Source organism: Typopeltis vanoorti, chromosome 7 (genome assembly GCF_054136105.1).
Source record: "Typopeltis vanoorti isolate ZY-2024b chromosome 7, IOZ_Tvanoo_1.0, whole genome shotgun sequence".
Taxonomy (NCBI): Eukaryota; Metazoa; Arthropoda; class Arachnida; order Uropygi; family Thelyphonidae; genus Typopeltis; species Typopeltis vanoorti.
The window spans coordinates 16,582,482-16,610,138 of NC_143555.1; the positions used below are offsets into that span (position 1 = coordinate 16,582,482).

General features: G+C 34.7%; 1 protein-coding gene across 7 annotated transcripts in view; it reads left to right on the plus strand.

The window, feature by feature from the left end:
• The window catches only part of LOC150104513 (RNA-binding protein 25-like), a 496,362-nt gene that overhangs the window by 146,207 nt on the left and 322,498 nt on the right, over positions 1–27,657 (plus strand). For all 7 annotated transcript variants that reach the window (XM_090395192.1, XM_090395194.1, XM_090395191.1 and 4 more), the window contains 2 exons: positions 1,120–1,177; positions 16,508–16,599. In XM_090395192.1, coding sequence (XP_090251318.1) covers positions 1,120–1,177; positions 16,508–16,599 — 150 coding nt within the window. The remainder of the gene's footprint in view (positions 1–1,119; positions 1,178–16,507; positions 16,600–27,657) is intronic.

Below are 27,657 nucleotides of genomic sequence, written 5' to 3' on the forward strand. Positions count from 1 at the left end.
GAAATCTGGCCTCGCACAACATGGAATTGAAAACCCAAACCATAGGATCCATTGGAAAAAGACCAAACTTCTACCTAGATCTTTATATAAACATGAATGTTTATGTAAAGAAAGTGCTGAAGCCCTGCGTCACAGATCCAATTTGAACTGTAATGACGTTCTTGCCATCCCTAAAGTCTGGGAAATTGTCATCCTAAATTGTGTAAAATAATTAAATATATTATCTCATTTTAATGTAATCTTCTTTAACTTGCACAGATATATTTTAATTTAATTCTATAACACACTACTGCATGCATAGAGGGATTCCATTGTATGCATGTGTCCAAACTGTACGTGATTCCTAGTATGTTTGAATTAACTGTACTGATGATGTCCTATGATACTTAGGACGAAATATTTACTTATTAAAAAATCTTATTACTGTGGTTACGTGTGCATGTTAAGTCATGAATTCCCCACAGGTTTCATTATACAACATAGCTTCTTCTTTCTGTTGGCTGAAATATTATTCTTGCTGAGACATTGCCCAATTAAACAGTCCTACTGGTTTTATCTGGTAACAGGAAAACTGTAAAAAGTCAGTTATGAAACAAACCCAAAGTTAGCAAAATTGATGATTTCCACTTCAACATAGGAAGTAGCAGTGGAAAAGAAGTGTAACTAGTGATTGACATAGATAAGTGCAATGTTAGAATAATTAGTGTTACCTGTTGAATCATGAATTATGATTCAGCAGAATACAAGAAATAGTCCATGATCAGTAGTATATATTCATGGAGAGTCCTCCCAGTTATCTAGGTTTGATCCTTGAGCAAGTAAGGATCAAAGCTATTGAACAATAGCAAAAATTGAAATAATTAATAACAAACATAGCAATTAATAGCAAAATTCATATTATAGGAGATATTTTAGAAGAAAAGATATTTCTCTTAACTTTTGAATTATCTGAGATAGATGTTAATGTAGTGCGAAATACCATTGAAAAAGAATATTTTAGATACTAATAAATAGTTAACAGTTTATAGCATCAAGTTACTATATGGTACAGACTACTTTTATTCATCTTGAATTATCCTTGTATGTCAATCTGTTAACATATTTTTATCCATATTTTAGAGGTGTGGAACAGTAATCAATTGGAAACGTGTTCAAGGAGCCAATGGCAGATTACAAGGTATGGTATCTGAATTTTGTCCATTATGAAAGTTCATGTTTATAAACAAATTTTCTAAAATAATTGAAATACTTCCAGTGAGTCGATTTTATTCTAACAAATATGACAGATATTTTACACTTTCTCTTATGCTTAAGAGATATTAAGGAGGAACTTCTCTCCCTAAAATTTGTATAATAAATATTACTGAAATAGTTCAGATAATTTTAATCATGATCATCAAATTTCTGACATGTACCCTCAAGGGGTGTACATGATATTATGATAGTAGTACATGAAAAACTTACATCATTACTAATTACCTGTTAACAGATTTCCTCCAAATCAATCTGTTATCTGTCAAGAACTCCAACATTATCAAATCTTATATTTCTGAGGCACTTTTTTCTGTATCAATCCACCTATATCTTGATCTTCCTCTCGGTCTCTTGCCTGCCAACTTGGAAGAGAACACATCATTATATTCCTGATATATACCCTCAGGGGGTGTACAGGATATTATGATAATACTATATGAAGAACTTACATCATTTCTAACTTCCTATCAACAATTTTCCTCCAAATCATTCTGTTATCTGTCAAAACGTCCAACATTATCAGATCTTATAATTCTATCTTCTAAGACAATTTTTACTGTATCAAGCAAGCTATGTATTGGTCTTACTCAGGGTCTTTACCCCATCAACTTGGCAGAGAAAACTTGCTTTGCTAATCTTTGATCTCCGATTCTGTTCAAGTGACCATACCACATGAAATTAGCTCTGCTAATACATTCCCAGATGCTAACAATGTCAAGTTCTGATGCCATCTGTTCATGCCCCTAATCTTTCTCAGGACTCTCATATTTGTGGTCTCTAGTCTTTGTTCAAGTGTTTTATTTCTAACCCAGCTCTCAGATCCATAAGTTAAAATTGGATTGAACACCACCTTGTATACAGCTAATTTAATGTTTTGACTAATTTCTCTCTTATTCCATAAAAATTTATTCAGTTGATTTCCTACCATACCAGCTTTGTTAATTCTGTTGTCTATTTCCATATTTAATTCATCATCTTTATTAAAAATCGTATGGAAGTAGCTGAAATATTTTACTTGCTCTATAGGTTCTCCATTCACATTGCCAACTTTCACATATCTATTAGAACAGTTATTCAATTTAGTCAGGGAATCTTTCAGACTTGTAGGAGATTTATTTAGAAGTATAACATCATCTGCATAAAGCAAAGAGCCGAGATTAACATCTCCAATTTTGATATCAGGTTTAATACCACTTTCCTTCATAATGTGATTCATATAGATAATGAATAACGTAGGGGATAATGTACATCCTTGTCTGACACCAGATTTAACATTAAACCATCTTCCCGTACTTCCTTCAATTATAACTGCTGACGTACAACTCAAATAAAGACTAAGTATTGCTTGATATAATGTCCAGTTTTTATTTATGCCATACAACTATCGTTTGAATAGCTTCTCACTTGGCACCTTGAGGAATTAAATAAGTACTAGATCGACATAATAGGGGTAACTGAAACAAAAAAGACAAAAACTGGTGAGATCTTTCTGAACAATAAATACAAAATGTTGTATTCAACACTAACTATGAGGCTAATCTTCTTGAATGGCAGGTAGTCTCAAGTAGAGTGATGTGGACAAATATGGGAATGGGGAACTGGACAATGAGACCTATTTGTGATTAAGGTTCCACAGAAGGTTCTACTAAGGTAGACATGGAGGAATTTTTTGAGGCTTTAGAGAAAGCAACTGACACAATGAAAAAGGAAATGTTGGTCCTTGTTGGGGATCTAAATAGCAGAGTAGGAAATGATTGTGAGACATACAAAAATATTTTGAGAAAATTTGGAGAAAAGAGCAAAGCTAATAATAATGGCAAATACCTGTTGAGTGTCTGCTCAGGACATAGAATGGTTATTATTAACACACTGTTCCAACATAAAAATTTGCACAAATTCACATGGTGTGAAGAGGCAAGTAATAAGAAAAGTCTCATTGACTATGTTATTGTTGATAGTGATGGTTTCCCATTGGTGCAAGACACTAGAGTATACAGAGAATTTGAAATTGGAAGTGATCACTTCCAATTAGTCTTGAGGAGGATAAAATTGAATTTCATATTGAAAAGAAGAGCATGTAGGAAAGTTTGAAAACGAATAAAAGTTGAGCAGTTCTCAGATGTGAACTGTAGATTAAAATACAAAAAGATCATTGAAGAAAAAATGAAAGAGTTTGAGAACAGGAAATAAACTTTGGAGATTCAGTGGCAAGCCCTGAAGAAAAAAGCTGATTGATTCAGCCAGAGAGGCATGTGGTGAGGTTGTCTGCAAGGATAGAAAAATCAGAACTCCATGGTGGACACAGAAAGTTAGAGGCACTGAAGGAAGAGAAGAAGAAAGCATATCAAAAGTTCCTGTCAAATAAGTCAGCTTGTGCTCTTAGAGAATACAGAGACAAATGCAAGAATGCTAAACACTGTGAAAAACTAGCTAAACAAAAGTCATGGGATGAGTTTGGCAAGAATATAGAAAATAAATATCAATAAGGTGGCAAAATATTCTGGAGGTTGTTGAAGAAGCTTAGGAATGGAGGAAAGAGTGCTGTAAAAGGAATTAGAGATCATAAAGATATGAAAATGGGAGAAAAAGATATCCTTGAAGTATGGAGTAATTACTTCCAAAAATTGCTAAATGAAACAAGCAGTGATAAAAAACACTCAACAGGCATGCAGTCAGGAATACATATCCACACTTGAAGTAGTAAAAGCCATCAAAGGCTTGAAATGTGGAAAGGCAGCAGGAGTAGATGATATTCGACCAGAAATGCTGAAGTATGGTGGTATAAGAGACTTACAGTGGCTGCACTGCATAGTTCAGAAAGCCTAGACAGAGGGACGAATTCCCGATGATTGGAGTAGAGCTCTCATAGTACCCATATATAAAAAGGGAAATAAAACTGAATGTGAAAATTACAGAAGTATTTCTGTACTGAGTGTTCCTGGTAAGAGAAGAGAAGAAGCGGAAACTAAACTGGAAAGATGGAGAAAAGTACTGGAAGAGAGAGGTATGAGACTGAGCAGAAGTAAGACAGAGTATATGTGTTGCGCAGTGGGCGGTGGCCAGGAGACAGACCTGGTGCTGGAAGGAAATGTCATCAGGAAGGTGAGAGACTTTAGATACTTAGGTTCAACAGTGGAAGAAGATGGAGGAGGTGAGAAGGAAGTGGGATGCAGGATACAAGCAGGTTGGATGAACTGGAGGGAGATGGCTGGAGTGTTATGTGATAAGAGGGTGCCGATCAATCTGAAAGGCAAAATTTATAGGACAGTAGTGAGGCCAGCTATGACACATGCTATAGAAACTGTGGCCCTGAGGAAAAATAACATTAGCAGGATGGAAGTAGCAGAGATGAGAATGCTTAGGTGGATGTGCGGTGTAACCAGAAAGGATCATCTGAGAAATGACTATGTCAGGGGAACAGTGAAAGTTACGAACTTAGGAGCGAAAATACAGGAGGCAAGGTTGAGATGGTTTTGTCATGTGATGAGGAGGGAGGACGAATATGTGGGAAGAAGGGTCATGCAGATGGATGTGCAAGGAAGGCGGAAGGGTGGGCGGCCAAAGAAGAGATGGAGGGAGCTGGTAGAAGAGGACTTGAAGATGAAGAACTTAGATGTGGTGACAGCCCAAGACAGGAAGGTGTGGAGGAGACTCATAACAAACAGTGACCCAACTTAAGTGGGAGAAGCTGCAGAAGAAGTGTTCCTGGTAAGATTTATGCAACTGTACTTGAGAAGCAGTTGAGAAGAATTGTGGAAGAAAAACTTGGTGAAGACCAAGCTGGATTCAGGCCAAATAGAGGCTTTCAGGATCAGATCTTCACTTTATGACAAATAGTCGAGAAAACATGGGAATGTAACAAAGATCTGTATTTAAGTTTTGTTGATTTGGAAAAGGCATATGACAAGGTGCCAAGAGAGAAGCTATTCAATAGGCTGCAGTTATATGGTGTCAGTGGGGCATTATATCAAGCAATACTTAGTCTTTATTTGAGTTGTGAGTCAGCAGTTAGAATTGAAGGAAGTACAGGAAGATTCTTTAATGTTAAATCTGGTGTGAGACAAGGATGTACATTATCCCCTCTGTTATTCATTATCTATATGGATCACATTATGAAGGAATGTGGTATTAAACCTGATATCAAAATTGGAGATGTTAATATCAGCTCTTTGCTTTATGCGGATGATGTTATACTTCTAAATAAATCCGCTACAAGTCTGCAAGATTCTCTGACTAAATTGAATAGCTGTTGTAATAGATATGGTATGAAGGTCAGCAATAAAAAGACAAAGACAATGAAAATAGGCAGAATCATTGAAAATGTCAACTGTGTTGTGAATGGAGAACCTGTGGAACAAGTAAAACATTTCAGCTTAGGCACAATTTTTACTGAAGATGGTAAACTAAATATAGAAATAGACAACAGAATCAGCAAAGCTGGTATCGTGGGAAGTCAATTGAATAAATCCATATGGAATAAGAAAGAAATTAGTTGGAACACTAAATTAGCTGTATACAAGATTGTGTTCAAACCAATTTTAACTTATGGATCTGAGAGCTGGTTCAGAAGTAAAACACTTGACCAAAGACTAGAGACCGCAGATATGAGAGTCCTGAGAAAGATTAGAGGCGTGAACAGATGGCATCAATGGCAATATCATATTAAAAATGAGGATATTAGGAAAGAACTTGACATTGTCAGCATCCAGGAATGCGTTAGCTGAGCTAATCTCAGATGGTATGGTCACTTAAATAGAATGGGAGAGGAAAGATTAGCAAAACAAGTGTTCTCTGCCAGGTTGGCAGGAAAACGACCCAGAGGAAGACCAAGATATAGGTGGATTGATACGGTACAAAGTGCCTTAGACGATAGAAATATAAGATCTGATAATGTTGGAGTCTTGACAAGTAACAGACTGATTTGGAGGAAAATTGTAGATAGGAAGTTAGTAATGATGTAATTTTTTCATGTAGTACTGTCATATCCTGTACACCCCTTGAGGGTACATGGCAGGAATTTGATGATGATGATGATGATGGGTCTGAGAGCTGGGTCAGAAGTAAAACACTTGACCAAAGACTACAGACCGCAGATAGGATAGTCCTGAGAAAGATTAGAGGCATGAAGAAATGGCATCAGTGGCAATATCATATTAAAACGAGGATATTAGGAAAGAACTTGACATTGTCAGCATCCAGGAATGCATTAACAGAGCTAATCTCAGGTGGTATGGTCACTTAAATAGAATGGGAGAGGAAAGATTAGCAAAACAAGTGTTCTCTGCCAGGTTGGCAGGAAAACGACACAGAGGATGTCCTAGAGGATAGAAATATAAGATATGATAATGCTTGAGTCTTGACAAGTAACAGACTGATTTGGAGGAAAATTGTAGATAATAAGTTGGTAATGATGTAACTTTTTCATGTAGTACTATCATATCCTGTACACCCCTTGAGGATACATTGCAGGAATTTGATATTATATTTCCGCGATTTCTCAACTATTTGTTGTAAAGTGAAAATCTGATCCTGCCAGCCTCTATTTGGCGTGAATCCAGCTTGTTCTTCACCAAACTCCCGTTCCACAATTTTCTCAACCGTTTCTGAAGTATACTTGCATAAATCTTGCCAGGAACAGTCAGTAGAGGAAATACCTCTGTATTTCTCACATTCAATTTTATTACCCTTTTTATGTATGGGCACTACTAAAGCTCTACTCCAGTCATCTGGAATTTGTCTCGCTGTCCAGGCCTTCTGAACTATGCAGTAGCCAATGCAAGACTTTTTTACTTCCATACTTGAAGATTTCTGGTCAATTATCATCTTCTCCATCTGCCTTTCCATATTTCAGGTTTTTGATGGCCTTTTCTACTTCAAATCTGGATATGTATTCCTGATTGCATGTCTGTTGAGTGTTTTTTTTTACCACTGTGCGCTCCCTACTGTTTCATTTAGCAATTTTTTGAAGTAACTACTCCATACATTAAGGATATTTTTTCTCCAGTTTTCATGTTATCATTATCATCTCTAATTCCTTTCATAGCATGCTTTCCTCAATTTCTGAGCTTTTTCAAAACTTCTGGAATATCTTACCACCTTGTCGATGTTTATTTTCTATGTTTTTAACAAAGTCTTCCAATGACTTTCATTTAACTGGTTTTGCACATTGTTTAGCTTTCTTAAATTTGTCTCTGTATTCTTTAAGAAGAACACAAGCTGGCTGATTCGCCAAGAACTTTCGATATGCTTTCTTCTTTTCCTTCACTTCCTGTGTTTAACATGGAGGTCTGATTTTTCTGTCGTTGCAGTTGACCTCACCACATGCCTCTCTGGCTGAATCATTCAGTGTTTTCTTCAGGGCTTGTCTGTGAATCTCCTAGGTTTAGTTTCTATTCCGAAACACCCATATTTTCTTGAATAACGTTTGTGAATTTTAGTCTACAGTTCACATCTGAAAGCTGCTCAACTTTTATTCACTTTAAAACTTTATTACATCATCTTCTTTGCAATATGAAATTCAGTATTATCCTGCTCAATACTAAATGGTGATCACTTCTGATTTCAAATCCTCTCTACACTCTAGTGTCCTGAATGAGATAATAGTCAATGAGACTTTTCTTATTCCTTGCCACTTCTCTCCATGTAAATTTGTGCACATGTTTATGTTGGAACATTGTGTTAGTAATAACCCTTCCAATTCTTGAGCAGAAATCCAACAAGTATTTGCCAATATTATTAGCTTTGCACTTTTCTCCAAATTTTCCCAAAATATTTCTGTATGTATGATTTCCTCCTCTGCTATTTAGATTTCTAACAAAGACCAACTTTTCCTTTTCGTTGTGTCATTTGCTTTCTCTAGAGCCTCAAAAAATCTCCACTTCTACCTTAGTAACATCTTCTCTAGGAGCATAGACACAAATAAGTCTCATTTTACAATTCCCCATTCTGATATTTGCCCACATCACTCTTCTTGATATTTGCCTGCCATTGAAGAAGATTAGCCGTATATTTAGTGTTGAATATTAAAGCTACTACTATTTTTTCATGATTTTTATTGCCCGAATATAACATTTTGTATTTATTTCTTAGAAAGATCTCACCAGTTTTTGTCATTTTTGTTCCAGCTACCTCTATTATGTCTGTCTGGTACTTATCCAGTTCTTCTGCTAGTTCCATTTCTTTGCCATTCAGGCTTCTTATATTGGTAGTACTGAACTTTAACTCTGGTGATGTTGAGTTGGGATGTGTTTCAGGATTTTTTCCAGTAGCTTACATTTTGCTGTTTGCTCTTGTTCCCTGGCAGAAAAACAGGAGATGTTGATTAATCGGGCCACCTGGCATGAAAATCTGTTATGTTGTATCATGCTTTGCCCCAGCCAGCATGGAATTTTGCCATGTTGTACGATTCTCTTTCCCAGTCAGCATAAATTTTGTCATGTACCATGCTATGCCCCAGCCAGCATGAAATTCTCTCATGTTGTTCCATTATTTTACATTGTGATTTAAGCCATTAAAAATACAATTTGGTTGGCTAAATCCCAAATTGCCAGCCCATCCTTGTTTGTTCAGTATTCAGGTAGATACCTAACGTCGTGTGCACTACAGGAAGATGTGGATTGGACATTAGGTCAGAAGCCCTAGTCGGTTCTCCACATTCCTTTAAAGGTTATGTGGATGTCTTCTCTCATTTATACAGCTTTGACCCTTAAGCACCCAGATAAATTTTCATGTAATATTTAATTTAATGTGCTACGGCCTCATCATGTGAAAAAATTGTGGATAATTGTCTAGAGCTCACAAAGAATGGTCATTTTTTATGTGATGTTTTAATGGTCCCGGGGGGGAGGGGTCTCAGTTTATTAGGTACAGTTTCTCTAAGTACATTAGGTACAGTTTATATTAAGTTAAATTTGTAATAATTGCCCCATTAGTTCAGTGAGCAAAGCCTCACATGAAGATAGAGACACACCTGTTCTGTGAGTTAGTAGATCAACTGAGAAAGGGTGTTAAAATTGCTGATACATGTGATTTTGAATTTAGAAGAGTGAGGAAATAATCTGTGCCATTCTGAAGAAAAGGGATGATTGAAATATTTGAAGAAAATGCAAACAGTAGAAACTGAATGATAGTGTTAAAGAATAGAGTAAACGAAAGATGATTCATTAATCAACAGAATTGATCTCTTCTGTACCCACTGAAATGTGAGAGAATAGTATTTAAAATCTGGACCGATTTTAATTCATATAGAATTAATAGGTATTCAGAGATAAAGTAACACTTCCAGCAAATGAGAGAGAGAACCAATTTTCAGATGCTGAGGACAATATTTATAATAAAGTTATCCTTAAGAGATGTGAAATTAGAGTAATCCCAGGAAGAGAGAGAGAAAGAGAGAGAGATACCATCTTGTCTAGACGTGGGTATTGTCAAAAGTAAGACTGAGAGAAAAGAATTCTTTTCTTGTGGTAATTAAAACAGGATTGAATTTTACTAGCACTGAATAATTAACAGGTTTGTGAAAATTCAGTTGAAGAATGGTTGGAGATGAGAATTTAAGATGGTGGAAGCAGAAGTTTTGAGAAATGAGTGTAGTGTGGTGTGCTATCAGCTAAAGTGTGTGTTGTTTGCATAGAAAGAAAAGAATTAGTACATCTTGTAGAATACTCCATCATTAGTTAAAAAGTTTCATGATCCATCCCTCATAGCATGATATCTGTCCAGATACAAAAACTTGTAACACAGTTGCAGAAGTCAGGAATCCTGTTAATTTCCCCCATCATATGGTGGGAATCTTAATTGGCTTTTGTGCTGAAACTGAGCATTTTCATTATAGATATCAAAAGCAAACACTTGAGCTTCTTCAGACTTTTTCATGGAATTTGGCCAAATGTGGTGGCATAAGGCTTGATCGATAGTGGCAGAATTCCCACTTGTAATTGTTTACTAATTGAAAGGCTTAATGGAAGCACAGAAGTTGAGCATCAGTATTATTCTCCATAACGTTTGGAAAAACTGAAATGAGTGAAATGGGATGATTTGATGATAAAGATTTGTTGCTCTTCTCAAGAATAAATTGAATATGGGTTAATTTCTAGGCCTGATGACAAATATCAGTGGAGTAGGAGACAAGCAGAACTAATCTCTTAATCTTCATCAGAACAGTAGGAGAAATATCAGATATAAGAAAATGTTTTCTTATCCTGATTCTCTCAATCTCCTGGCAGAAGATAAAGAATTGCATTGAATATTGTATTTTTATTTATTATATATATATATATATATATATATATATATATGTGGGTGGGTGGGGGGGGGGATGGAAGAGGAATAGAAGAAAGGAAAAGTCTCTTCACATTTTGCTTGAACATCTAAGGGTTATAATTTTTTGCGGAAGGCAGAATGGGGGAGACTGTTGCAAAGGACAGAAATAGATAGAATACAATAGGAGGTACTGAAGTTGGTTTTCACTGAGTTTTAAGGTGCACTGTAAAAGGGTGTTGGTTAGCAGTGGCCCTTGTTTTAATGATTTTGGAGGAGAGTTGAGGAATAATTGTGGCCAATTCAGCAGAGCACTGTCCATGAAAATATCTGTACAAGAGGCAAAGGCAGAAACTGAGAGAAGGATCATTAATTAGCCGCATTGCCCTCTTCTTGATAGAATTGAGCAATTCTAGCGGTTGCTTTATGGGAGCAATAATCCATGGCTGGGCAGATTTGGGCTTTGTATAGAGTTAGCAGCTGTGAAGATGTGAAGTAGTGTCTTGTGCAAGAAAAGTACACCAAGTTTTTTGGTGACTGCAGAAGCTATTGTTAAAATCTGGTTGTGCTCAGAAAGATTGGAGGTGCAAGTCAGTCCAAGAAGACAAATGTGATGATGTTTGGATATTTCAGTATTATAAAACATAAGGAGAAGTGATGCAAGCTCTTGCTTATGAGAGATCACACAGAACTGAGTTTTGATGGCACTACAATGTTGTCATTGCCCTACTGGAATATGGCTACGAGATATGAATTCAGGTCACTTGTCGTGGCAGATATCCTGATGTTGCTGATACTTGAGTGCTAATAGGCTTGTCGAATGAAAAGGAGGACTGAAGTGTGCTGTTGTCAGGAAAGCTATGGATAGGGTTGGAAGTGTGAGAGCAGGTCATTTATATACAAGAGGAAGAGAGCAGGCAAAAAAAAACAGAACACAGGAGTACTCCTGCACTGGTGGGGAAATCTGTGGGGAGTAAGCCTTTCACCATGACACGTGGTGAGTTACCAGTGATAAAGTTGGCGAGACTGTAGGATGGCATTTTGTTAAGTAGCCCCCCCCCCCCCCCCCCCTGCCAAACTCGATCAAGTACCTTTGAAGTGTTGAGGCCAGCTACATAAGTTTCTCCAAATTTCTCATGTCTTGGGTCCATAGGTGGATGGTGAAAGCAAGAAGATCTGCTGTAGATTGCGAGTGGCAGAATTCATATTGCTGTCACTGATTAGTTGGTATGTCTGTAGATGGTTCAAGAGTTGGTTGGTGATGATCTTCTCCATAATTTTTTAGAATACAGAAGTGAGAGTGGTTGGACATGAGTTTATTGGTTGACCTTTATAATGGGATGGATGTGGACTTGTTTCCATGTCAGGTAGATGCCAGTTGAATAGGATAGATTGAAGAAGCGATACAGGATAGGTGTTAGTACTGGGACAAATTTTTTTAACACATTAGGTGGGATACCATCAAGACCAGATGCCTTGTTTGTGTTCAGATTGCTAAGGATTCCTTGGATATCTTTTTGTAATAAGACAATGATGGAACTTTTCTTTGTGCAGTGAGTGGAGAGAAATTGGAAGAGAAGATTAATACAAGTTGGCATTGTCTTTTCGTGAAGTGACTACATTACCATCTGGATGTGAGAGAGTGGTGGGAACCTGGCTGGGCAGAAATTGCACACAATGGCCTTGGCAAAAGACCAGAAGAAGCATTTGGTCAGGAGGTAAGTTTGCAGCATTTGGCCCTTTCAAAGTCTGACTTGGTGATGAATCTTTTACAACTATTGTGGGATGCAGAGAGGGCAGCTGGAGTTTGGGTTGTATCCAATTGCTGGTAAGCAGAGATTTTTTTCTTTTACAGCATTGGCACACTTTTTTTGAGAACCAAGGCTTGGAAAGTGGCTGACAGTTTGGACTGGAATTGGAGATGAAAGCTTCATTCCTGTAAGGATGATTTCTGTTATTTGGTCTGAGCAGGTGATTGGATCAGAAGAACTGAAGCAGTAGTTGGAGCATGAGAAGGAGGAATAGAAGTTACAGAGGTCTTTCCACTTGGCACCCTTGCAGTGCCAAAGAACATGAGACCATGAACTGGTAGGTATAGGTGTTCTGCATTGAAAGAGACTTGTGAGACTGTGATGTGAGTTTCCAAGAGGAATTCCAACAACTACAGTATACCTGGAATGGGAGCTTGTTAGGAAGAGGTTAAGTGTGTTGGCAAATTGGAGGGTTTGTCTGATATTCTGGTGGAAAGATTGAGATAGGTTATTTCTGATGGCAAATAACCTAAGCATCCCTGCCTGCTTGATCAGTGAAACTGGAGAAGTGGAGCCAATATGAGTTGTGGACATTGAAGTACCCAAGCAAGAAGACATCACTTTTGGGGTACTTTGTCTGCAGATAGTTGATCTTTTAGTGAGAGAAAGTTGAATAGGTCAGAGTGGTTGATGGAGATTGATAGAGGCAGCATATGAAAAGGGCAGATTGATTTGGTAGAGAAATTTTGAGGCAAAGCAGATCAAATAGTGGGAATTCAAGGATTTGCAGTATCTGGCATGGCATGTCAGTTCTTATGAATGCACAAGTGCCACCCTTGTGGCCAAAAGGGATGTGTAATGTGTAGTTTGGGCAGTTGATGTGGACGGTGGTTGAGTTGCCTGTTGGGGTTCTGAAAGGAATAATAGTTCTGGTTTAGATGACTATAGGTGGTGGTGCACATCATTTATGTTGCTGTTTAGGCCATTAATGTTGAAGTGGAGATGTGGAAACTTTTTTGATCTTGTGTTTTAAAAATGCTGATGTTAATGGAAAGAATATTGAATCTACAGTTTAATCACATGTATCATTAAACATATCATGCAAAGCATGTACATTGTTGTGCAAAACTTGTACGTGAATGATAACATAACAAATTTCACAAATGTTACGTATACTAATTGATCACTTCTTGTTAAAGAGTATAATACTTTGGTTTCTATTTAATGTGCTGTGTGGCTGAATTACCTCCAAATAAAAGTATTCTTTTGTAAGTAAGGCATAGAGAATGTTTGCCACTCTACATAGTAATATTTGATGTTCTGCAAGGATGTGTGCAGTGAGTGTTACTTTTTTATTTTTATCTGAAAATAACATTTTCTTCAGTAACTTCTTTGGGTAACTATTTTGGAGGAATTGATGAAATAGGATTCGAAGTTATTTTCTTTTAGTTTCATCATTCTTAAGTATATTTAAAGCTCTGTTTTCTAAGCTTCTGATAACTAATTTTTTGTTGCAGATGATGGAAAGAGATTCCATACAAATATCTACCCATATCTGTTTGTTTTGTATTAACCTCTAATGTACTCCTTCGTCATTGTTTTTGTTGATGACCAGAATATCTAGGAATGGTAATTTACCCTCGTTTTCTTTTTTTAATTTGATTTTTGGATGGAGGTTATTCAGGAATTGTACAAAAATCTTCAAGATTTTTGTGGTTTTTTTTCCATATAAGAAACACATTATCAGCATACATCTGTCAGACATATGACTTTAGAATCATCTGCACTATAACTTCTTCCTCAAACTTTTACATATATAAGTTTGTAGTGAAAGATGAAAGAGATGAATCACACTTCCACACTCTGTTATGCTTTTTCTTCATAACAGTGCTCAGTATAAACAACATAAGAAGAAAATAAATGATTAATTTATTGAGTTAATCCTTCACTGGATTTCTAACTAGCATCTGCACAGCCCAAATTACAACTGTGTAAAACACAAAGCAATACAATTAAGTTGTAGTTGAGACAATTGAAATTGTAAATTGAAAAGGAAGTAATATGCTACCGAGGAACTCCCTCTAGGGGTTCCCTAATTATAGAATCTCATTCTAACACCACATTTAGCTATCACGAAAATGATGTTCTCAGCCCCATGTTAGATCAGAAAGCCTATTTCATTAGGGAGACACACTTCAATTCTACCTTGTTTAATTTTTTAGTCTGATTGCTTTTATTGAACTAATTTGACTGGAGAGTAATAATTCCTCACAGGATGGATGTAATTTCAAAAAATTTTTATCTGGAATCTGTTGAAATTTGTCAAGTCTTTTTAATTTTAGTTGCTTTTCAACCTTTTCCAATGGAAAAATTTGCAAAACAAAATTGTTTGCAGTAAATAAATTAACAGGTTTGTTTTGTAAAATGTGTGATTAACTGCTGACACATGTATAGGTTTTTATTAATGTTTTGCCATTCACTCCAAGCATTTGAATATGTCAGGTTTTGAATATGCTGTTTGTTCTCTTGAAACGAACAGTTGGAAGTTTAGTTGCAAACATCAAAATATAATGTATTAAAGCAGTTATAAGTGCTATTGTAGTACATTTATTGTAGTATATTTCATTATCTATATGGATCACATTATGAAGGAAAGTGTTATTAAACATGATATCAAAATTGGAGATGTTAATGTCAGCGCTTTGCTTTATGCGGACGATGTTATACTTCTAAATAAATCCGCTACAGGTCTGCAAGGCTCTCTGACTAAATTGAATAGCTGTTGTAATAGATATGGTATGGAGGTCAGCATTAAAAAGACAGACAATGAAAATAGGCAGAGTTGTTGAAAATGTCAACTGCATTGTGAATGGAGAACCAGTGGAACAGTGAAACATTTCAGCTACTTAGGCACGATTTTTACTGAAGATAGTAAATTAAATATAGAAATAGACAACAGAATCAGCAAAGTTGGTATGGTGAGAAGTCAATTGAATAAATTCATATGGAATAAGAGAGAAATTAGTCGGAACACTAAATTAGCTGTATACATGACATTGTTCAAACCAGTTTTAACTTATGGATCTGAGAGCTGGGTCAGAAGTAAAACACTTGACCAAAGACTAGAGACCGCAGATATGAGAGCCCTAAGAAAGATTAGAGCTGTGAACAGATGGCATCAATGGCAATATCATATTAAAAACGAGGATATTAGGAAAGAACATTGTCAGCATCCAGGAATGCGTTAGCAGAGCTAATCTCAGGTGGTATGGTCACTTGAACAGAATGGGCGAGGAAAGATTAGCAAAACAAGTGTTCTCTGCCAGGTTGTCAGGAAAACGACCCAGAGGAAGACCAAGATATAGGTGGATTGATATGCTACTAAGCGCCTTAGATGATAGAAATATAAGATCTGATAATGTTGGAGTCTTGACAAGTAACAGATTGATTTGGAGGAAAATTGTAGATAAGAAGTTAGTAATGATGTAAATTTTTCATGTAGTACTATCATATCCTGTACACCCCCTTGAAGGTACATGGCAGGAATTTGATGATTGTAGTACATTCAGTACTAGATTACTCTTATATTTAAGTTCAAGACTAGTATATTTTATCTTACAATTGTTTTTAATAGCCAAACAATACAAAATTATAATTCCTCTCTGGTTTCATTAAAACCTATATCAGAATCTCTCTTAAAATTATGAGTAGTTTCAGTTTTGGTTTCTTATTTGATTTTGTCCATTTTAATGGAAGAAATTAACAAAATAAAATTTGCACATATAATATGTTTTGTGAAAAATAGTTCAGTTTCATTATATCAGAATATTGTTAGAAAATTCATCTCTTTGTGATGTGTACAACTTTAATTTATTCATACAGATGTAGATAAAGTGATCTTAATACCCCAAAACCTTTAAGAACTTGGATGGGTGGCATGCTTGCAAATGTTTTCTTTCTGATAAAAAACAGTACACTGGATATCAAAACAGATAATATTAATAGATTTTATTATAAAGTGATGCATTAAGTTTAAGTTATTAAGTGCATTAAGTTAAGATTAAGTTAAATAATCTTATTTAGTTATTTTCTCTTTTTTTTTAATATCACACAAGTCATGAATAGTTATTATTTAGCCATTAAAACACATTCAAACAGTAAGTTTTTTTACTCCCTCTCTTTGTCAGTGCTTTATTAACTTAATTAAGGGCCTCCTACATGTGTTTAATTTATCATTGCTGTAGCATTCGGATTTTGTGAATACGGTGATCCTGAATCAGCACTTCGAGCAATTCGTTTACTTCATGATTGGGAGATTGGAGACAAGAAACTTGTGGTAAGTAATTGTTGATTTTTAGTATTCTGTTTTAATTTTAATTATTTTGAATAACAGGTATTTTCTCAAGAGTGGTGGTGCTATTCCTTTCCCTAGAATTATTTGTCTGTTGTTAAATGCAGACACTTCTGTCAGATTCCTCTGTGCAGTTGGTGAATGCCTGCAGGAAGTAGATGAATTTTCTTGGACCACTATGAGCAACAACCATTATTAAAGGCTTGAAGTAGCTCAGAGAGGATATATATATATATGTATATTGAGAGTTTATTTTCACTTGGTTAGACTATAATAAGTTTAGTTTAATCCTTTATCCAAGTGTGAGCAAACAAAGTTTGCACCTGAAAGTATCTTCGGGACTGGGGTAAGGTAGTACAACACCAGGCAACTCGTTGCAAAGGTGGAGAAAGCTCTCTCATCACTCCTATCTCAGTATCTCCCATAATGCAAAGCACATCTCCTTGTGGATATGTGTAATGCTATGCATTAAGGCAAGGGCCACTACCCATACCAGTTTCGACCTTTATTGAGATCTCGTCAGTGGGAGCCAGGCCCAGTAGTGGAGACGCAAAGGCAGAGGCAATGAGAGGCCATCCTAACCTATAGGAGTTGCAGGTGCAAACTTTGTTTGCGCCTGCAACTCCTATAGGTTAGGATGGTCTCTCATTGCCTCTGCCTTTGGATAAAGGATTAAACTAAACTGGATAAAGGATTAAACTAAACTTAGATAAAGGATTAAACTAAACTTATTATAGTCTAACTAAGTGAAAAATATTAACTCTCAACATCTTTCTCTGAATCCGGAGTAATTTAATAATAAGGTTGTACACCCTTTGGCAACTCCTATAGGTTAGGATGGCCTCTCATTGCCTCTGCCTTTGTGTTTCCACTACTGGGCCTGGCTCCTACTGACGAGACCTCAGTAAAGGTTGAAACCGGTATGGGTAGTGGCCCTTGCCTTAATGCATAGCATTACACATATCTGCAAGGAGATGTGCTTTACATTATGGGAGATACTGAGATAGGAGTGATGAGAGAGCTTTCACCACCTTTGCAACGAGTTTCCCGGTGTTGTACTACCTTACCCCAGTCCTGAAGATACTTTCAGGTGCAAACTTTGTTTGCTCACACTTGGATAAAGGATTAAACTAAACTTATTATATATATATATATATATATATATATATATATATCTTGGGAGGATGCTCCTGGATTATCTAATCCCTAGCCTAGCCACTGTAGCAATGTTCTCTAGGTTTACAATTTCAGCCTTTTGTAAAAATATCACATAATTGCAATTGGCTTATATTTATTTTTTAGTATAATAGAATAGATTTCATAAATAGATTTAAAAATTAAGTTTAGTTACATAACTTTCTGAAATATGTTTGTTCACACTTCTTAATGCAGTTGTATGTATTAGTATTACTGAAATGTGGATGAGCAATGGCAGTATGAAAGAAACTTAAGATATATATTAATCAGTTTGCTTAAATTAATATTATAAGACTTAGAGATTTACATAGAGAGATGTTGTGTATGTAAATTACTCACATCTCTTTATAATAGTTTTCCTTTCTGATATCAATGTAACATATAATTGCAATACTAGTCGCAGTACTAAATTCCACTTTGAATCTTGGTGATGAGCATGCACACTGGTTATGAGACTTGGAACAGCTTTGGCCTGAAAATGGATTTGCTAAGCTAGACGGCTTAGAGGGAATCAGAAAACAGAAACTGCTGATTTGAATTCTGTGATATCGGAAAATTTTTATATGGATCTGTTTCTAATCAAGGAAAAACTGTAAAATTAATATTAAACTAATTTCACAGTTGTTCCTTGGAAATTGCAACGTGTCAAGCCTTCATATGTATATATGTGTGTGTATATATCTATTCTATAATATAAAATGATAAGCTTTTTTTGTAACGTTTTTTTGTCAAGTTATTTGAAACGTTTTGAAACTCAGAGGGCTACTCTGAGTGTCGCGTTATCAGAATTCAAGGCGAAGGTGGCCTACCTGTCCGGAACTCGGTGTGTGAGTGGGGGGGGGGGGGATGTCCTGCGTTTAAATTTAAAGGCAGGACTTTCTGGACAGCAAAATATGATTTCAAAAGTAATAAATAAACCGATATCAGCCACTATTGCCTCTTTGAAAGTGTGTCATTTATTAGCAAAAGCAAAAAAGGCTTTTACTGATGGAGAGTTAATAAAAGAATCATTTCTTGCAACAGCAGTATCTTTATTTTCTAATTTTAAAAATAAAAATGAAATCATTTCGAATATTAAAGATTTACAACTTTCCAGAACAACGATTATGAGAAGAGTTGAAATTTTAAGTGCCAATCTGAATACTCAGTTAATGTCAGACATTCATCAGTGTGTTGCTTTTTCATTACAATTTGATGAATCAAACAACTTCACTGATACTGCTCAGTTAATGGTATTTATTTACATGGTATTTCAAGATTATTCAAGTAAAGAAGAACTTTTGAAAATTGTACCATTATTAGGAAGGACTAGGGGAGGAGACATTTTTTTTGGCATTTGATGAATTTGTGAAACAACACAAACTTCTGCTTTTTAAACGTGTCTTTTACTATTGATGGTTCTCCTGCAATGATAGGTAATAAATCAGGCTTCATTTCATTATGTAAAAACGATGACAAATATCCAGATGTTTTAACATACCACTGTATTATCCACCCACAAGTACTGTGTAGTAAAAGATTAAACACAAAAGATGTTTTGGATATTACATTTAAAATTGTAAATTCTGTTCGAGGAAAAGCCCTGCAACGGCAGTTATTTAAATTACAGGCAGATGATGATAGGGAACTTGTACAATAATGTTCGCTGGCTCAGCAGAAGTAAATTTTTAGAAATATTTCTTATATTAATTAATGATATAAAAATTTTTCTTGATGAAAAAGGAGATATTTATCCACAATTGAGTGATTAAAGATGGTTGTTACACTTATCATTTTTAGTAGATTTCTATACAAAATTAAGCAATTTAAATTTAGAGTTACATAAAGTAGAGATAAAAATTTAATTGACATGTTAAGTTCAATAAAAAGTTTCCAACAATACTTACTTTTATCAAAGAAAAATATAAATGACCGTGAATTTAGACATCTCCCATATTTATTAAAATTTTTTGAACAAAATCAAGAAATGCTTCACTGTGATTTAAAAGAATTTATTCGTGAAATAGAATTAGTTGAGGAAGAAATAAATTCAAGATTTAGAGATTTAAATAAAACTGAAATGATCGTATCTTTTATCAATAATTCATTTCAAGAAAACTTGAACATCACAGAAATTTCAAATAAAATTAGTGGGCTGTTTGATATAAACCAAGCTGAAGTAGAACTTGAGGTAATAAACATTCAGAATAGTTTACATTTAAAATCAATAAACAATGAAGTCATTTGGAAGTATACACATGAAAAATTTCCAATATTAACTGATATTGCGCGAAAAATTCTGTCTTGTTTTGGATCGACATACTTGTCAGAATCTGCTTTTTCAAATATGAACATCATAAAAAATAAATTAAGAAACCAAATTACAAATGATGATTTGGATGATTGTCTGCGATTAGTCACTTCTTCACATCAACTTGATTATAAAAATATTGCGAGGTCCAAACAATGCCAAATTTCACATTAACTTTTTTTTTTTTTTTTAATCAACGAGCATTTCCTGTAACTTGTGAGTTTGTGAGCAATCTGTTGTTTTTGCTAACTTTGGTTTTCCAAAACAGAAATAAATATTTTATTCCAATATATTTGTTTTATTTGTTGTATTAAAATAATTAAAAGTGATAAGTAAATTTTTAAATACATAAAGTTTTTAAGGCTGGGAGAGTGGGTCCTCCAAAGTGAGTGAGCACATTTAACTGCATAGTTGTGCGTAATCAGATATCAGGTTGGGGGAATGTGATCTATATGAGAGTAGATCGCTGAATAACTTAGTATAGAAAAGTAGCTCGCATAGTAAAAAAGGGTGAGGACCATTGCATTATAGCAATACATAATGAAATACAGGAGGACGGTTTGAAATAAAATCAGGGGTAAGACAAGCATGCACGTTATCTCCACTCTTTTTCATCATCTGTACAAGGGGTTCTCAACCTGGTTGAAGTTGTGGGTGCATTCGATATTGGGAAGGGACTGGCAGGTACCAGTATTTTTTTCAATGAAGATTTATACTTTCTTATCATATCAAATGATAACAGTTTACAATTAATTAACTAAGAAAGAATGATAAATGCACATGTAACATTTATTATACAACTAAAGTAAACTATCGCACAATAAGCAAAAACAATTCTCTTTACTCTGGATAAAACAATAGTCTTCTTCCCATTCATTGTTGAATTTATAGGTTCATTTTTTTTATTTGGATTATTCATTTTGGGACAAAATTTTTAAACATGAAACATTGTATGGTCAAAGCATGCTGACAACTCTAGTGAAGTGGTGACACATTCTTCAAGTGCACAGTTGCCGATAGACTAAATACATAAAACATACACACAAAACTGGCGCTGGTACTCAAAGACAGAGGAATTACAAAATGTTTGTAATATAACATAAATGTTAATATTTTTTTACAATTTCAGTAAATATTATTATGAGGAGAAGACATTTTCCAGTTTTAATTTTATTTTTCCTTTTATAATAATTGACAGCTGGTGCATGCAAATAATTCCACGGGCGCATTTGAATAACAGCTGTAACATATTTGACATAAAAATCAACAATAAAAAGACCAAAACTCTGAAAATAGGCAGGAACACAGAAAACTTCAGCTGCATTCTGAATGAAGATCCTATAGAACAAGTAAATATTTCAGCTGTTTAGACAGTTTTAGTGAAAATGGCAGGTTAAATCTGGAAATAGACAACAGAATAAAAAAGACGACAAAGCCGGTATGGTGGATAGCTGGCTGAATAAATTTATATTGAATAAGAGATAAATTAGCCAAACTACCAAACTAGCATTATATAAGACGGTGTTCAACCTGTTTTAAGTTATGGATCCGAGAGTTGGGTTAGAAATAAGCACTTGATCAAAGACTAGAGACCACAGATATGAAGGTTCTGAGAAAAATTAGAGCAGTGTACTGATGGTGTCAATGGCAGAATCATATCAAAAATGAAAATATTAGGAAGGAACTTACACTATTTGTTTTCAAGAATGTTTAAGCAGAGCTAATCTAAGGTAGTATGGTTACTTAAATAGAATGGGTGAGGAAAGGTTAGAAAAACAGGTGTTAGTGCCAAGATGGCAGGAAGCAGATCCAGAGGAAGACCAGGGTCTAGGCAGATTGTTTCAGTCAGAAGTGCCTTAGGTGAACGAAATGTTAGATATGACAATATTGGAGTGCCCACAAGTAATAGACTAATTTGGAGGAAAATTGTGGATAGGAGATTAATAATAATGTAAACTTAATGTACTTCTGATATAATAACTTGAACAACCCTTGGGGGGGTACATATCAGAAATGTGATGATATATATATATATAAAAAAGACGTGACACATTGCAGTTTCAAAAGAACTGTGAAATTAGCTTAAGGGAGGCAAAAATAATACAAGTTGAAATCTACAATGGAATTATTTTACTTGTAATCACCTTTGAGCTGCTAAATTAAATGCTGCACTTTATTTGTGAGAGCTATTATATTTGACCCACATAAACAAATTAAAGAAAGATGCTCTTCATCAACTTGATTGTTAAGAGTATATACCAGGGATGACCACAGCCTGGCTTGCGAGCTGCATGTGGCTCGTGTCCACGCATCATATGGCTCTTCATGATCTACCAGGAAAAAATAAACAAAAAGAGAAGATGAGACAATAAAAAAGAGGAGCAAAATTAAAAAAAAAAAAGGGGAGAAGAGAATGTGTGAAAGAGATAGAGAGAGAGAAGCAGCGTTAATAAAAATTACTGCAATAAAAAAAAAAGTTTAATTCGAAACACATTAAATGAAGTTTGTTTTGAACAATTAGAAGTCGACACACAATAATTTTAGTTCCTTATTTACTAGTAGAGGCCTTCCTTGAATCCGTTTTCTTAGTAAGCTCCTTAAAATTAGGTGTGTAGTTAGTCAAAGCAGTTCTTACAAGCTCGTTACCACCTTGCCATGAGCACACTCACTTACTCTCGTACCATCGCATCAGTCAAAGTTTGCAGCTCTTCTAAGTCTTACCGAAATTATTTTGACTCCAAAACGACGCTTAGTTGGCCACCTCTGGTATAATATACGATCATGACAGTGAAGTAAGATTTTTGTTTTCTTTTATTTTGATCTAAGAACATTGAGAAGTAAGGTAGACTGAAAAATAAATAGGTCCAAAAAAAAAAAAAAAAGAAGATAAAGAGGTTAATGAATGAATGCATTTGATATTTTCTTTATGAAAACATTAATCAGCTAAATCACAATCACCTTTTTCATGTTAATTGTCTGAGTGGAAGAACAGTTGTAAACTATAATCCCATTCCATGAAGGTGTTAAATACCCTATTTTTCATTTTATCCAAACTATTATGTTAATAGTTGTGAAGAGTGAGTTATCTGTCTATATATAATATTTTTTGTTCTAGGATATTTTAGACTTATACTTGTGATCGTGCACTGACTTTATATATAAAAATTAACATTATGAAATTGCAAAGTGTGCAGCTAAAGCAAAATAAGCTAAATATGCATGGATGTACATTGGTGTTGAAGCTTCTGTATATTAAGTAATTCTCTTAACTGACTATACAAATTCTCTGGAAAATTGCAATTAGTAAATAAAAGTTGGATATGTAGAGAACAATAATAATTATTATTCTCTACTAATTCTAACCTTTAGATTCTTATTGAATATAGAGATAGTTATATGGGCTTTTAAAAATTTAAATTCTTAGAAAGAGGCAGTTTACGTCACATTAGTCTCAGTATCCCTAATATAACTATATGCAAGTTGTCATAATTCTATATAGAATTTGCTTAGTTGTGAAGTCATATCTCAATTTAAATCTAAGTTTAACATTTTAAACAAGAATATCATTTCTTGTCAAGTATAGTAAGCTTAGCAACCCAGCAGTAAAACTTTACAATTCTTTCTAATCTGGATTATTTAATAATATTGCAGTACACCATTTTACTGCTAGTATTTAGAAAATATACATACTCATTTATATTTTATATATAAATTTAATATAATTTATGTTTATAGATGAGTATAGATGAGTACTTAGGAAAATAGTTAACAATGAAGAAACAAGGAATCATGGAAGAAGTGAAAAGAATAATAGGAATAGGATGTCATCTTTTGGAAAATTGAAAAGTCACTCCTATTATGTCGATCTGTTACTTATCTAAGTAGCAGATCGACATAATGAGGGTGATTGAAACAAAAAAGACAAAAACTGGTGAAATCTTTCTGAGCGATAAATAAAAAATGTTATATTCAGGCAATGACTTATAACAGGAGGAGAAGGAGTAGTTGTAATTACGAGGCTAATCTTCTTGAACGTCAGGCACTCTCAAGTAGATTGATGTGGGCAAATATGAGAATGGGAAACTGGATAACGAGACTTATTTGTGCATATGGTCCCATAGGCACAAATAACCACAGAAGGTTCTACTAAGGTAGAAGTGGAGGAATTTTTTGAGGCTTTAGAGAAGGCAACTGACACAATGAAAAAGCCAAATTTGGTAGTTTTTGGGGATCTAAATAGCAGAATAGGAAATTATTGCCAGACATACAAAAATATAATAGGAAAATTTGGAGAAAAGAGCAAAGCTAATAATAATGGCAAATACCCGTGGAATTTCTGCACAGGACATGGACTGGTTATTACTAACACAATTTTTCCAACATAAAAATGTGCACAAATTCACATGGAGAGAAGAGGCAAGGAATAAGAAAAGTCTCATTGACTATGTTATTGTTAATAGTGATGTTTTTCCATTGGTGCAAGACACTACAGTGTACAGAGGATTTGAAATTGGAAGTGATCACTTTCAATTAGTCTTGAGCAGGATAAAATAGAATTTCATATTGAAGAGAAGAGCATGTAGGAAAGTTTGAAAGCGAATAAAAGTTGAGCAGCTCTCAGATGTGAACTGTAGACTATAATACAAAAACATGATTGAAGATAAAATGAAAGAGTTCGAGAACAGGAACCAAACCTTGGAAATTCAGTGGCAAGCCCTGAAGAAAACGCTGATTGATTCAGCCAGAGAGGCATGTGGTGAGGTTGTCTGCAAGGATAGAAAAATCAGAACTTCATGGTGGACACAGAAAGTTAGAGGCACTAAAGGAAAAGAAGAAGAAAGCATATCAAAAGTTCCTGGCAAATAAATCAGCTTGTGCTTTTAGAGAATACAAAGCAAATGTAAGAAAGCTAAACACACTGTTATAACTAGCTAAACAAAAGCCATGAGAAGACTTAAGTAAGAACATAGAAAATAAATATCAAGAAGGTAGCAAGATATACTGGAAGTTGTTGAAGAAGCTCAAAAATGGAGGAAAGAGTGCTGTAAAAGGAATTAGAGATCATAAAGATATGAAAATGGGAGAAAAAAAATATCCTTTAAGTATGGGGTAATTACTTCAAAAAATTGCTAAATGAAACAAGCAGTGATGGCATAGTGGTAAAAAACACTCAACAGGCATGCAGTCAAGAATACATATCCATACTCGAAGTTGAAAAAGCCATCAAAGGCTGAAATGTGGATGGGCAGCTGGAATAGATGATATTCAAATAGAAATGCTCATACTGGTGGTATAAAAGTCTTACAGTGACTGCACTGCATAGATTAGAAGGCCTGGGCAGTGGGACGAATTCTTCCGGATGATTGGAGTAGAGCTCATAGTATGCATATATAAAAAGGTAAATAGAAATGAATGTGAGAATTGCAGAAGTATTTCTCTACTGAGTTTTATTAGTAAGATTTATGGAAGTATACTTGAGAAACAGTTGGGAAGGATTGTGGAAGAAAAGCTTGATGCAGAACAAGCTGAATTCAGGCCAAATAGAGGCTGTCAAGATCAGATCTTCTTTATGGAAAATAGTTGAGAAATCATATAACATACATCTGTATTTATGTTTTGTAGATCTGGAAAAGGCATATGACAGGGTGCAAGGAGAGAAGCTATTCAATATGCTACAGTTATGGTATCAGTGGGACATTATATCAAACAATACTTGGTCTTTATTTGAGTTGTAAGTCAGCAGTTAGAATTGAAAGAATACTGGAAGATGGTTTAATGTTAAATCTGGTGTCAGATAAGTTTGTACATTATCCCCTTTGTTATTCATTATCTATATGAATCACATTATGAAGGAAAGTGATAATAAAACTGATATCCAAATTGGAGATGTTAATCTCAGCTCTTTGTGTTGTGCGAACGATGTTATACTTATAAATAAATCTGCTACAAGTTTGCAAGATTCCTTGACTAAATAGAATAACTGTTGTAATAGGTATGGTATAAAAGTCAGCAATAACAAGAAGACAATGAAAATAGGCAGAAACATTGAAAATATCAACTGCATAAACCTATAGAACAAGTGACACATTTCAGCTATTTATGCATGATTTTTAGTGAAGATGGTAAATTAAATATGAAAATAGACAACAGAATCAACAAAGCTGATATGGTATCAAGTCAGCTCAATAAATTTTTATGGAATAAGAGAGAAATAGTCAAAACACTAAATTATCTGTATATAGGGCAGTATTCAAAACAATTTTAACTTATGCATCAGATAGCTGAGTCAGAAGTAAAACACTTGACTAAAGACTAGAGACTGCAGAGATGAGAGTCCTGAGAAAGATTAGGGGCATGAACAAATGGCATCAATGGCAATATCATATTAAAAACGAGGATATTAGGAAAGAACTTGACATTGTCATCATCCAGGAATGCGTTGGCAGAGCTAATATCAGGTGATATGGTCAATTAAAGAGAATGAGCAAGGAAAGATTAGCAAAACAAGTGTTCTCTGCCAGGTTGGCAAGAAAACGACCCAGAGGAAGACCAAGATATAGGTGGACAGATAAGGTACAAAGTGCCTTAGACATTAGAAATATAAGATCTGATAATGTTGGAGTATTGACCTGTAACAGACTGATTTGGAGCAAAATTATAGAAAGGAAGTTAGTAATTAAGTAAATTTTTCATGTAGTACTGTCATATCCTGTACACTCCTTGAGGGTACATGGCAGGAATTTGATGATGATGATGATGATGTGAAGTCATATCTCAATTTAAATCTAAGTTGAAAGGTTTAAAGAAGAATATCATTTCTTGTGAAGTATAGTATGCTTAGCAACCCAGCAGTAAAACTTTCCACCTCTTTCTTATCTGGATTATTTAATAATATGGCTATACACCATTTTACTACTGGTATTTAGAAAATATACATGCTCATTTATATTTTATATATAAATTTAATTTAATATAATTAATATTTATAGATGAGTATGTATACTTAGGAAAATTGTACCAATGAAGAAACAAGGAATCATGGAAGAAGTGAAAGGAATAATAGGAATAGATTGGTCATCTTTTGGAAAATTGAAGATATTTCTAAACATCAAAATAAAACCTCAGAACAGAGCAAAACTGTTTAACCAATGTGCATTGCCTGTTGGGACATATGGAGCAGAAACCTGGCCAATCAAAAAGGAAATAATAGATAAATTTCAAAAAGAAAAAAGAATTCAAAGATGTCAGATAAATTCAAAAATGAAGAAATAAGAGCTGTACAGAATTTTTAGATATTGGAGAAAGCATACTTCCAAAGAAATGAAAATGGGCGAGACAAATTACATGGCTCAAGGACAGTAGATGGACAAAAGTTATACTCGAGTGGCAGGAATATGAAGGTAAAGATCAGCTGGAAGAAGTGAAAGAAGATGGTCCGTCAATATAAGAAAAACAATTGGAGCTCTTTGTCACCAACATGCTCAGGATAGAAACAGATGAAGAGAATTAAGAGATATTTATAGCCAGAATTGGCTATACAAGGGTTGTTTGAAAAG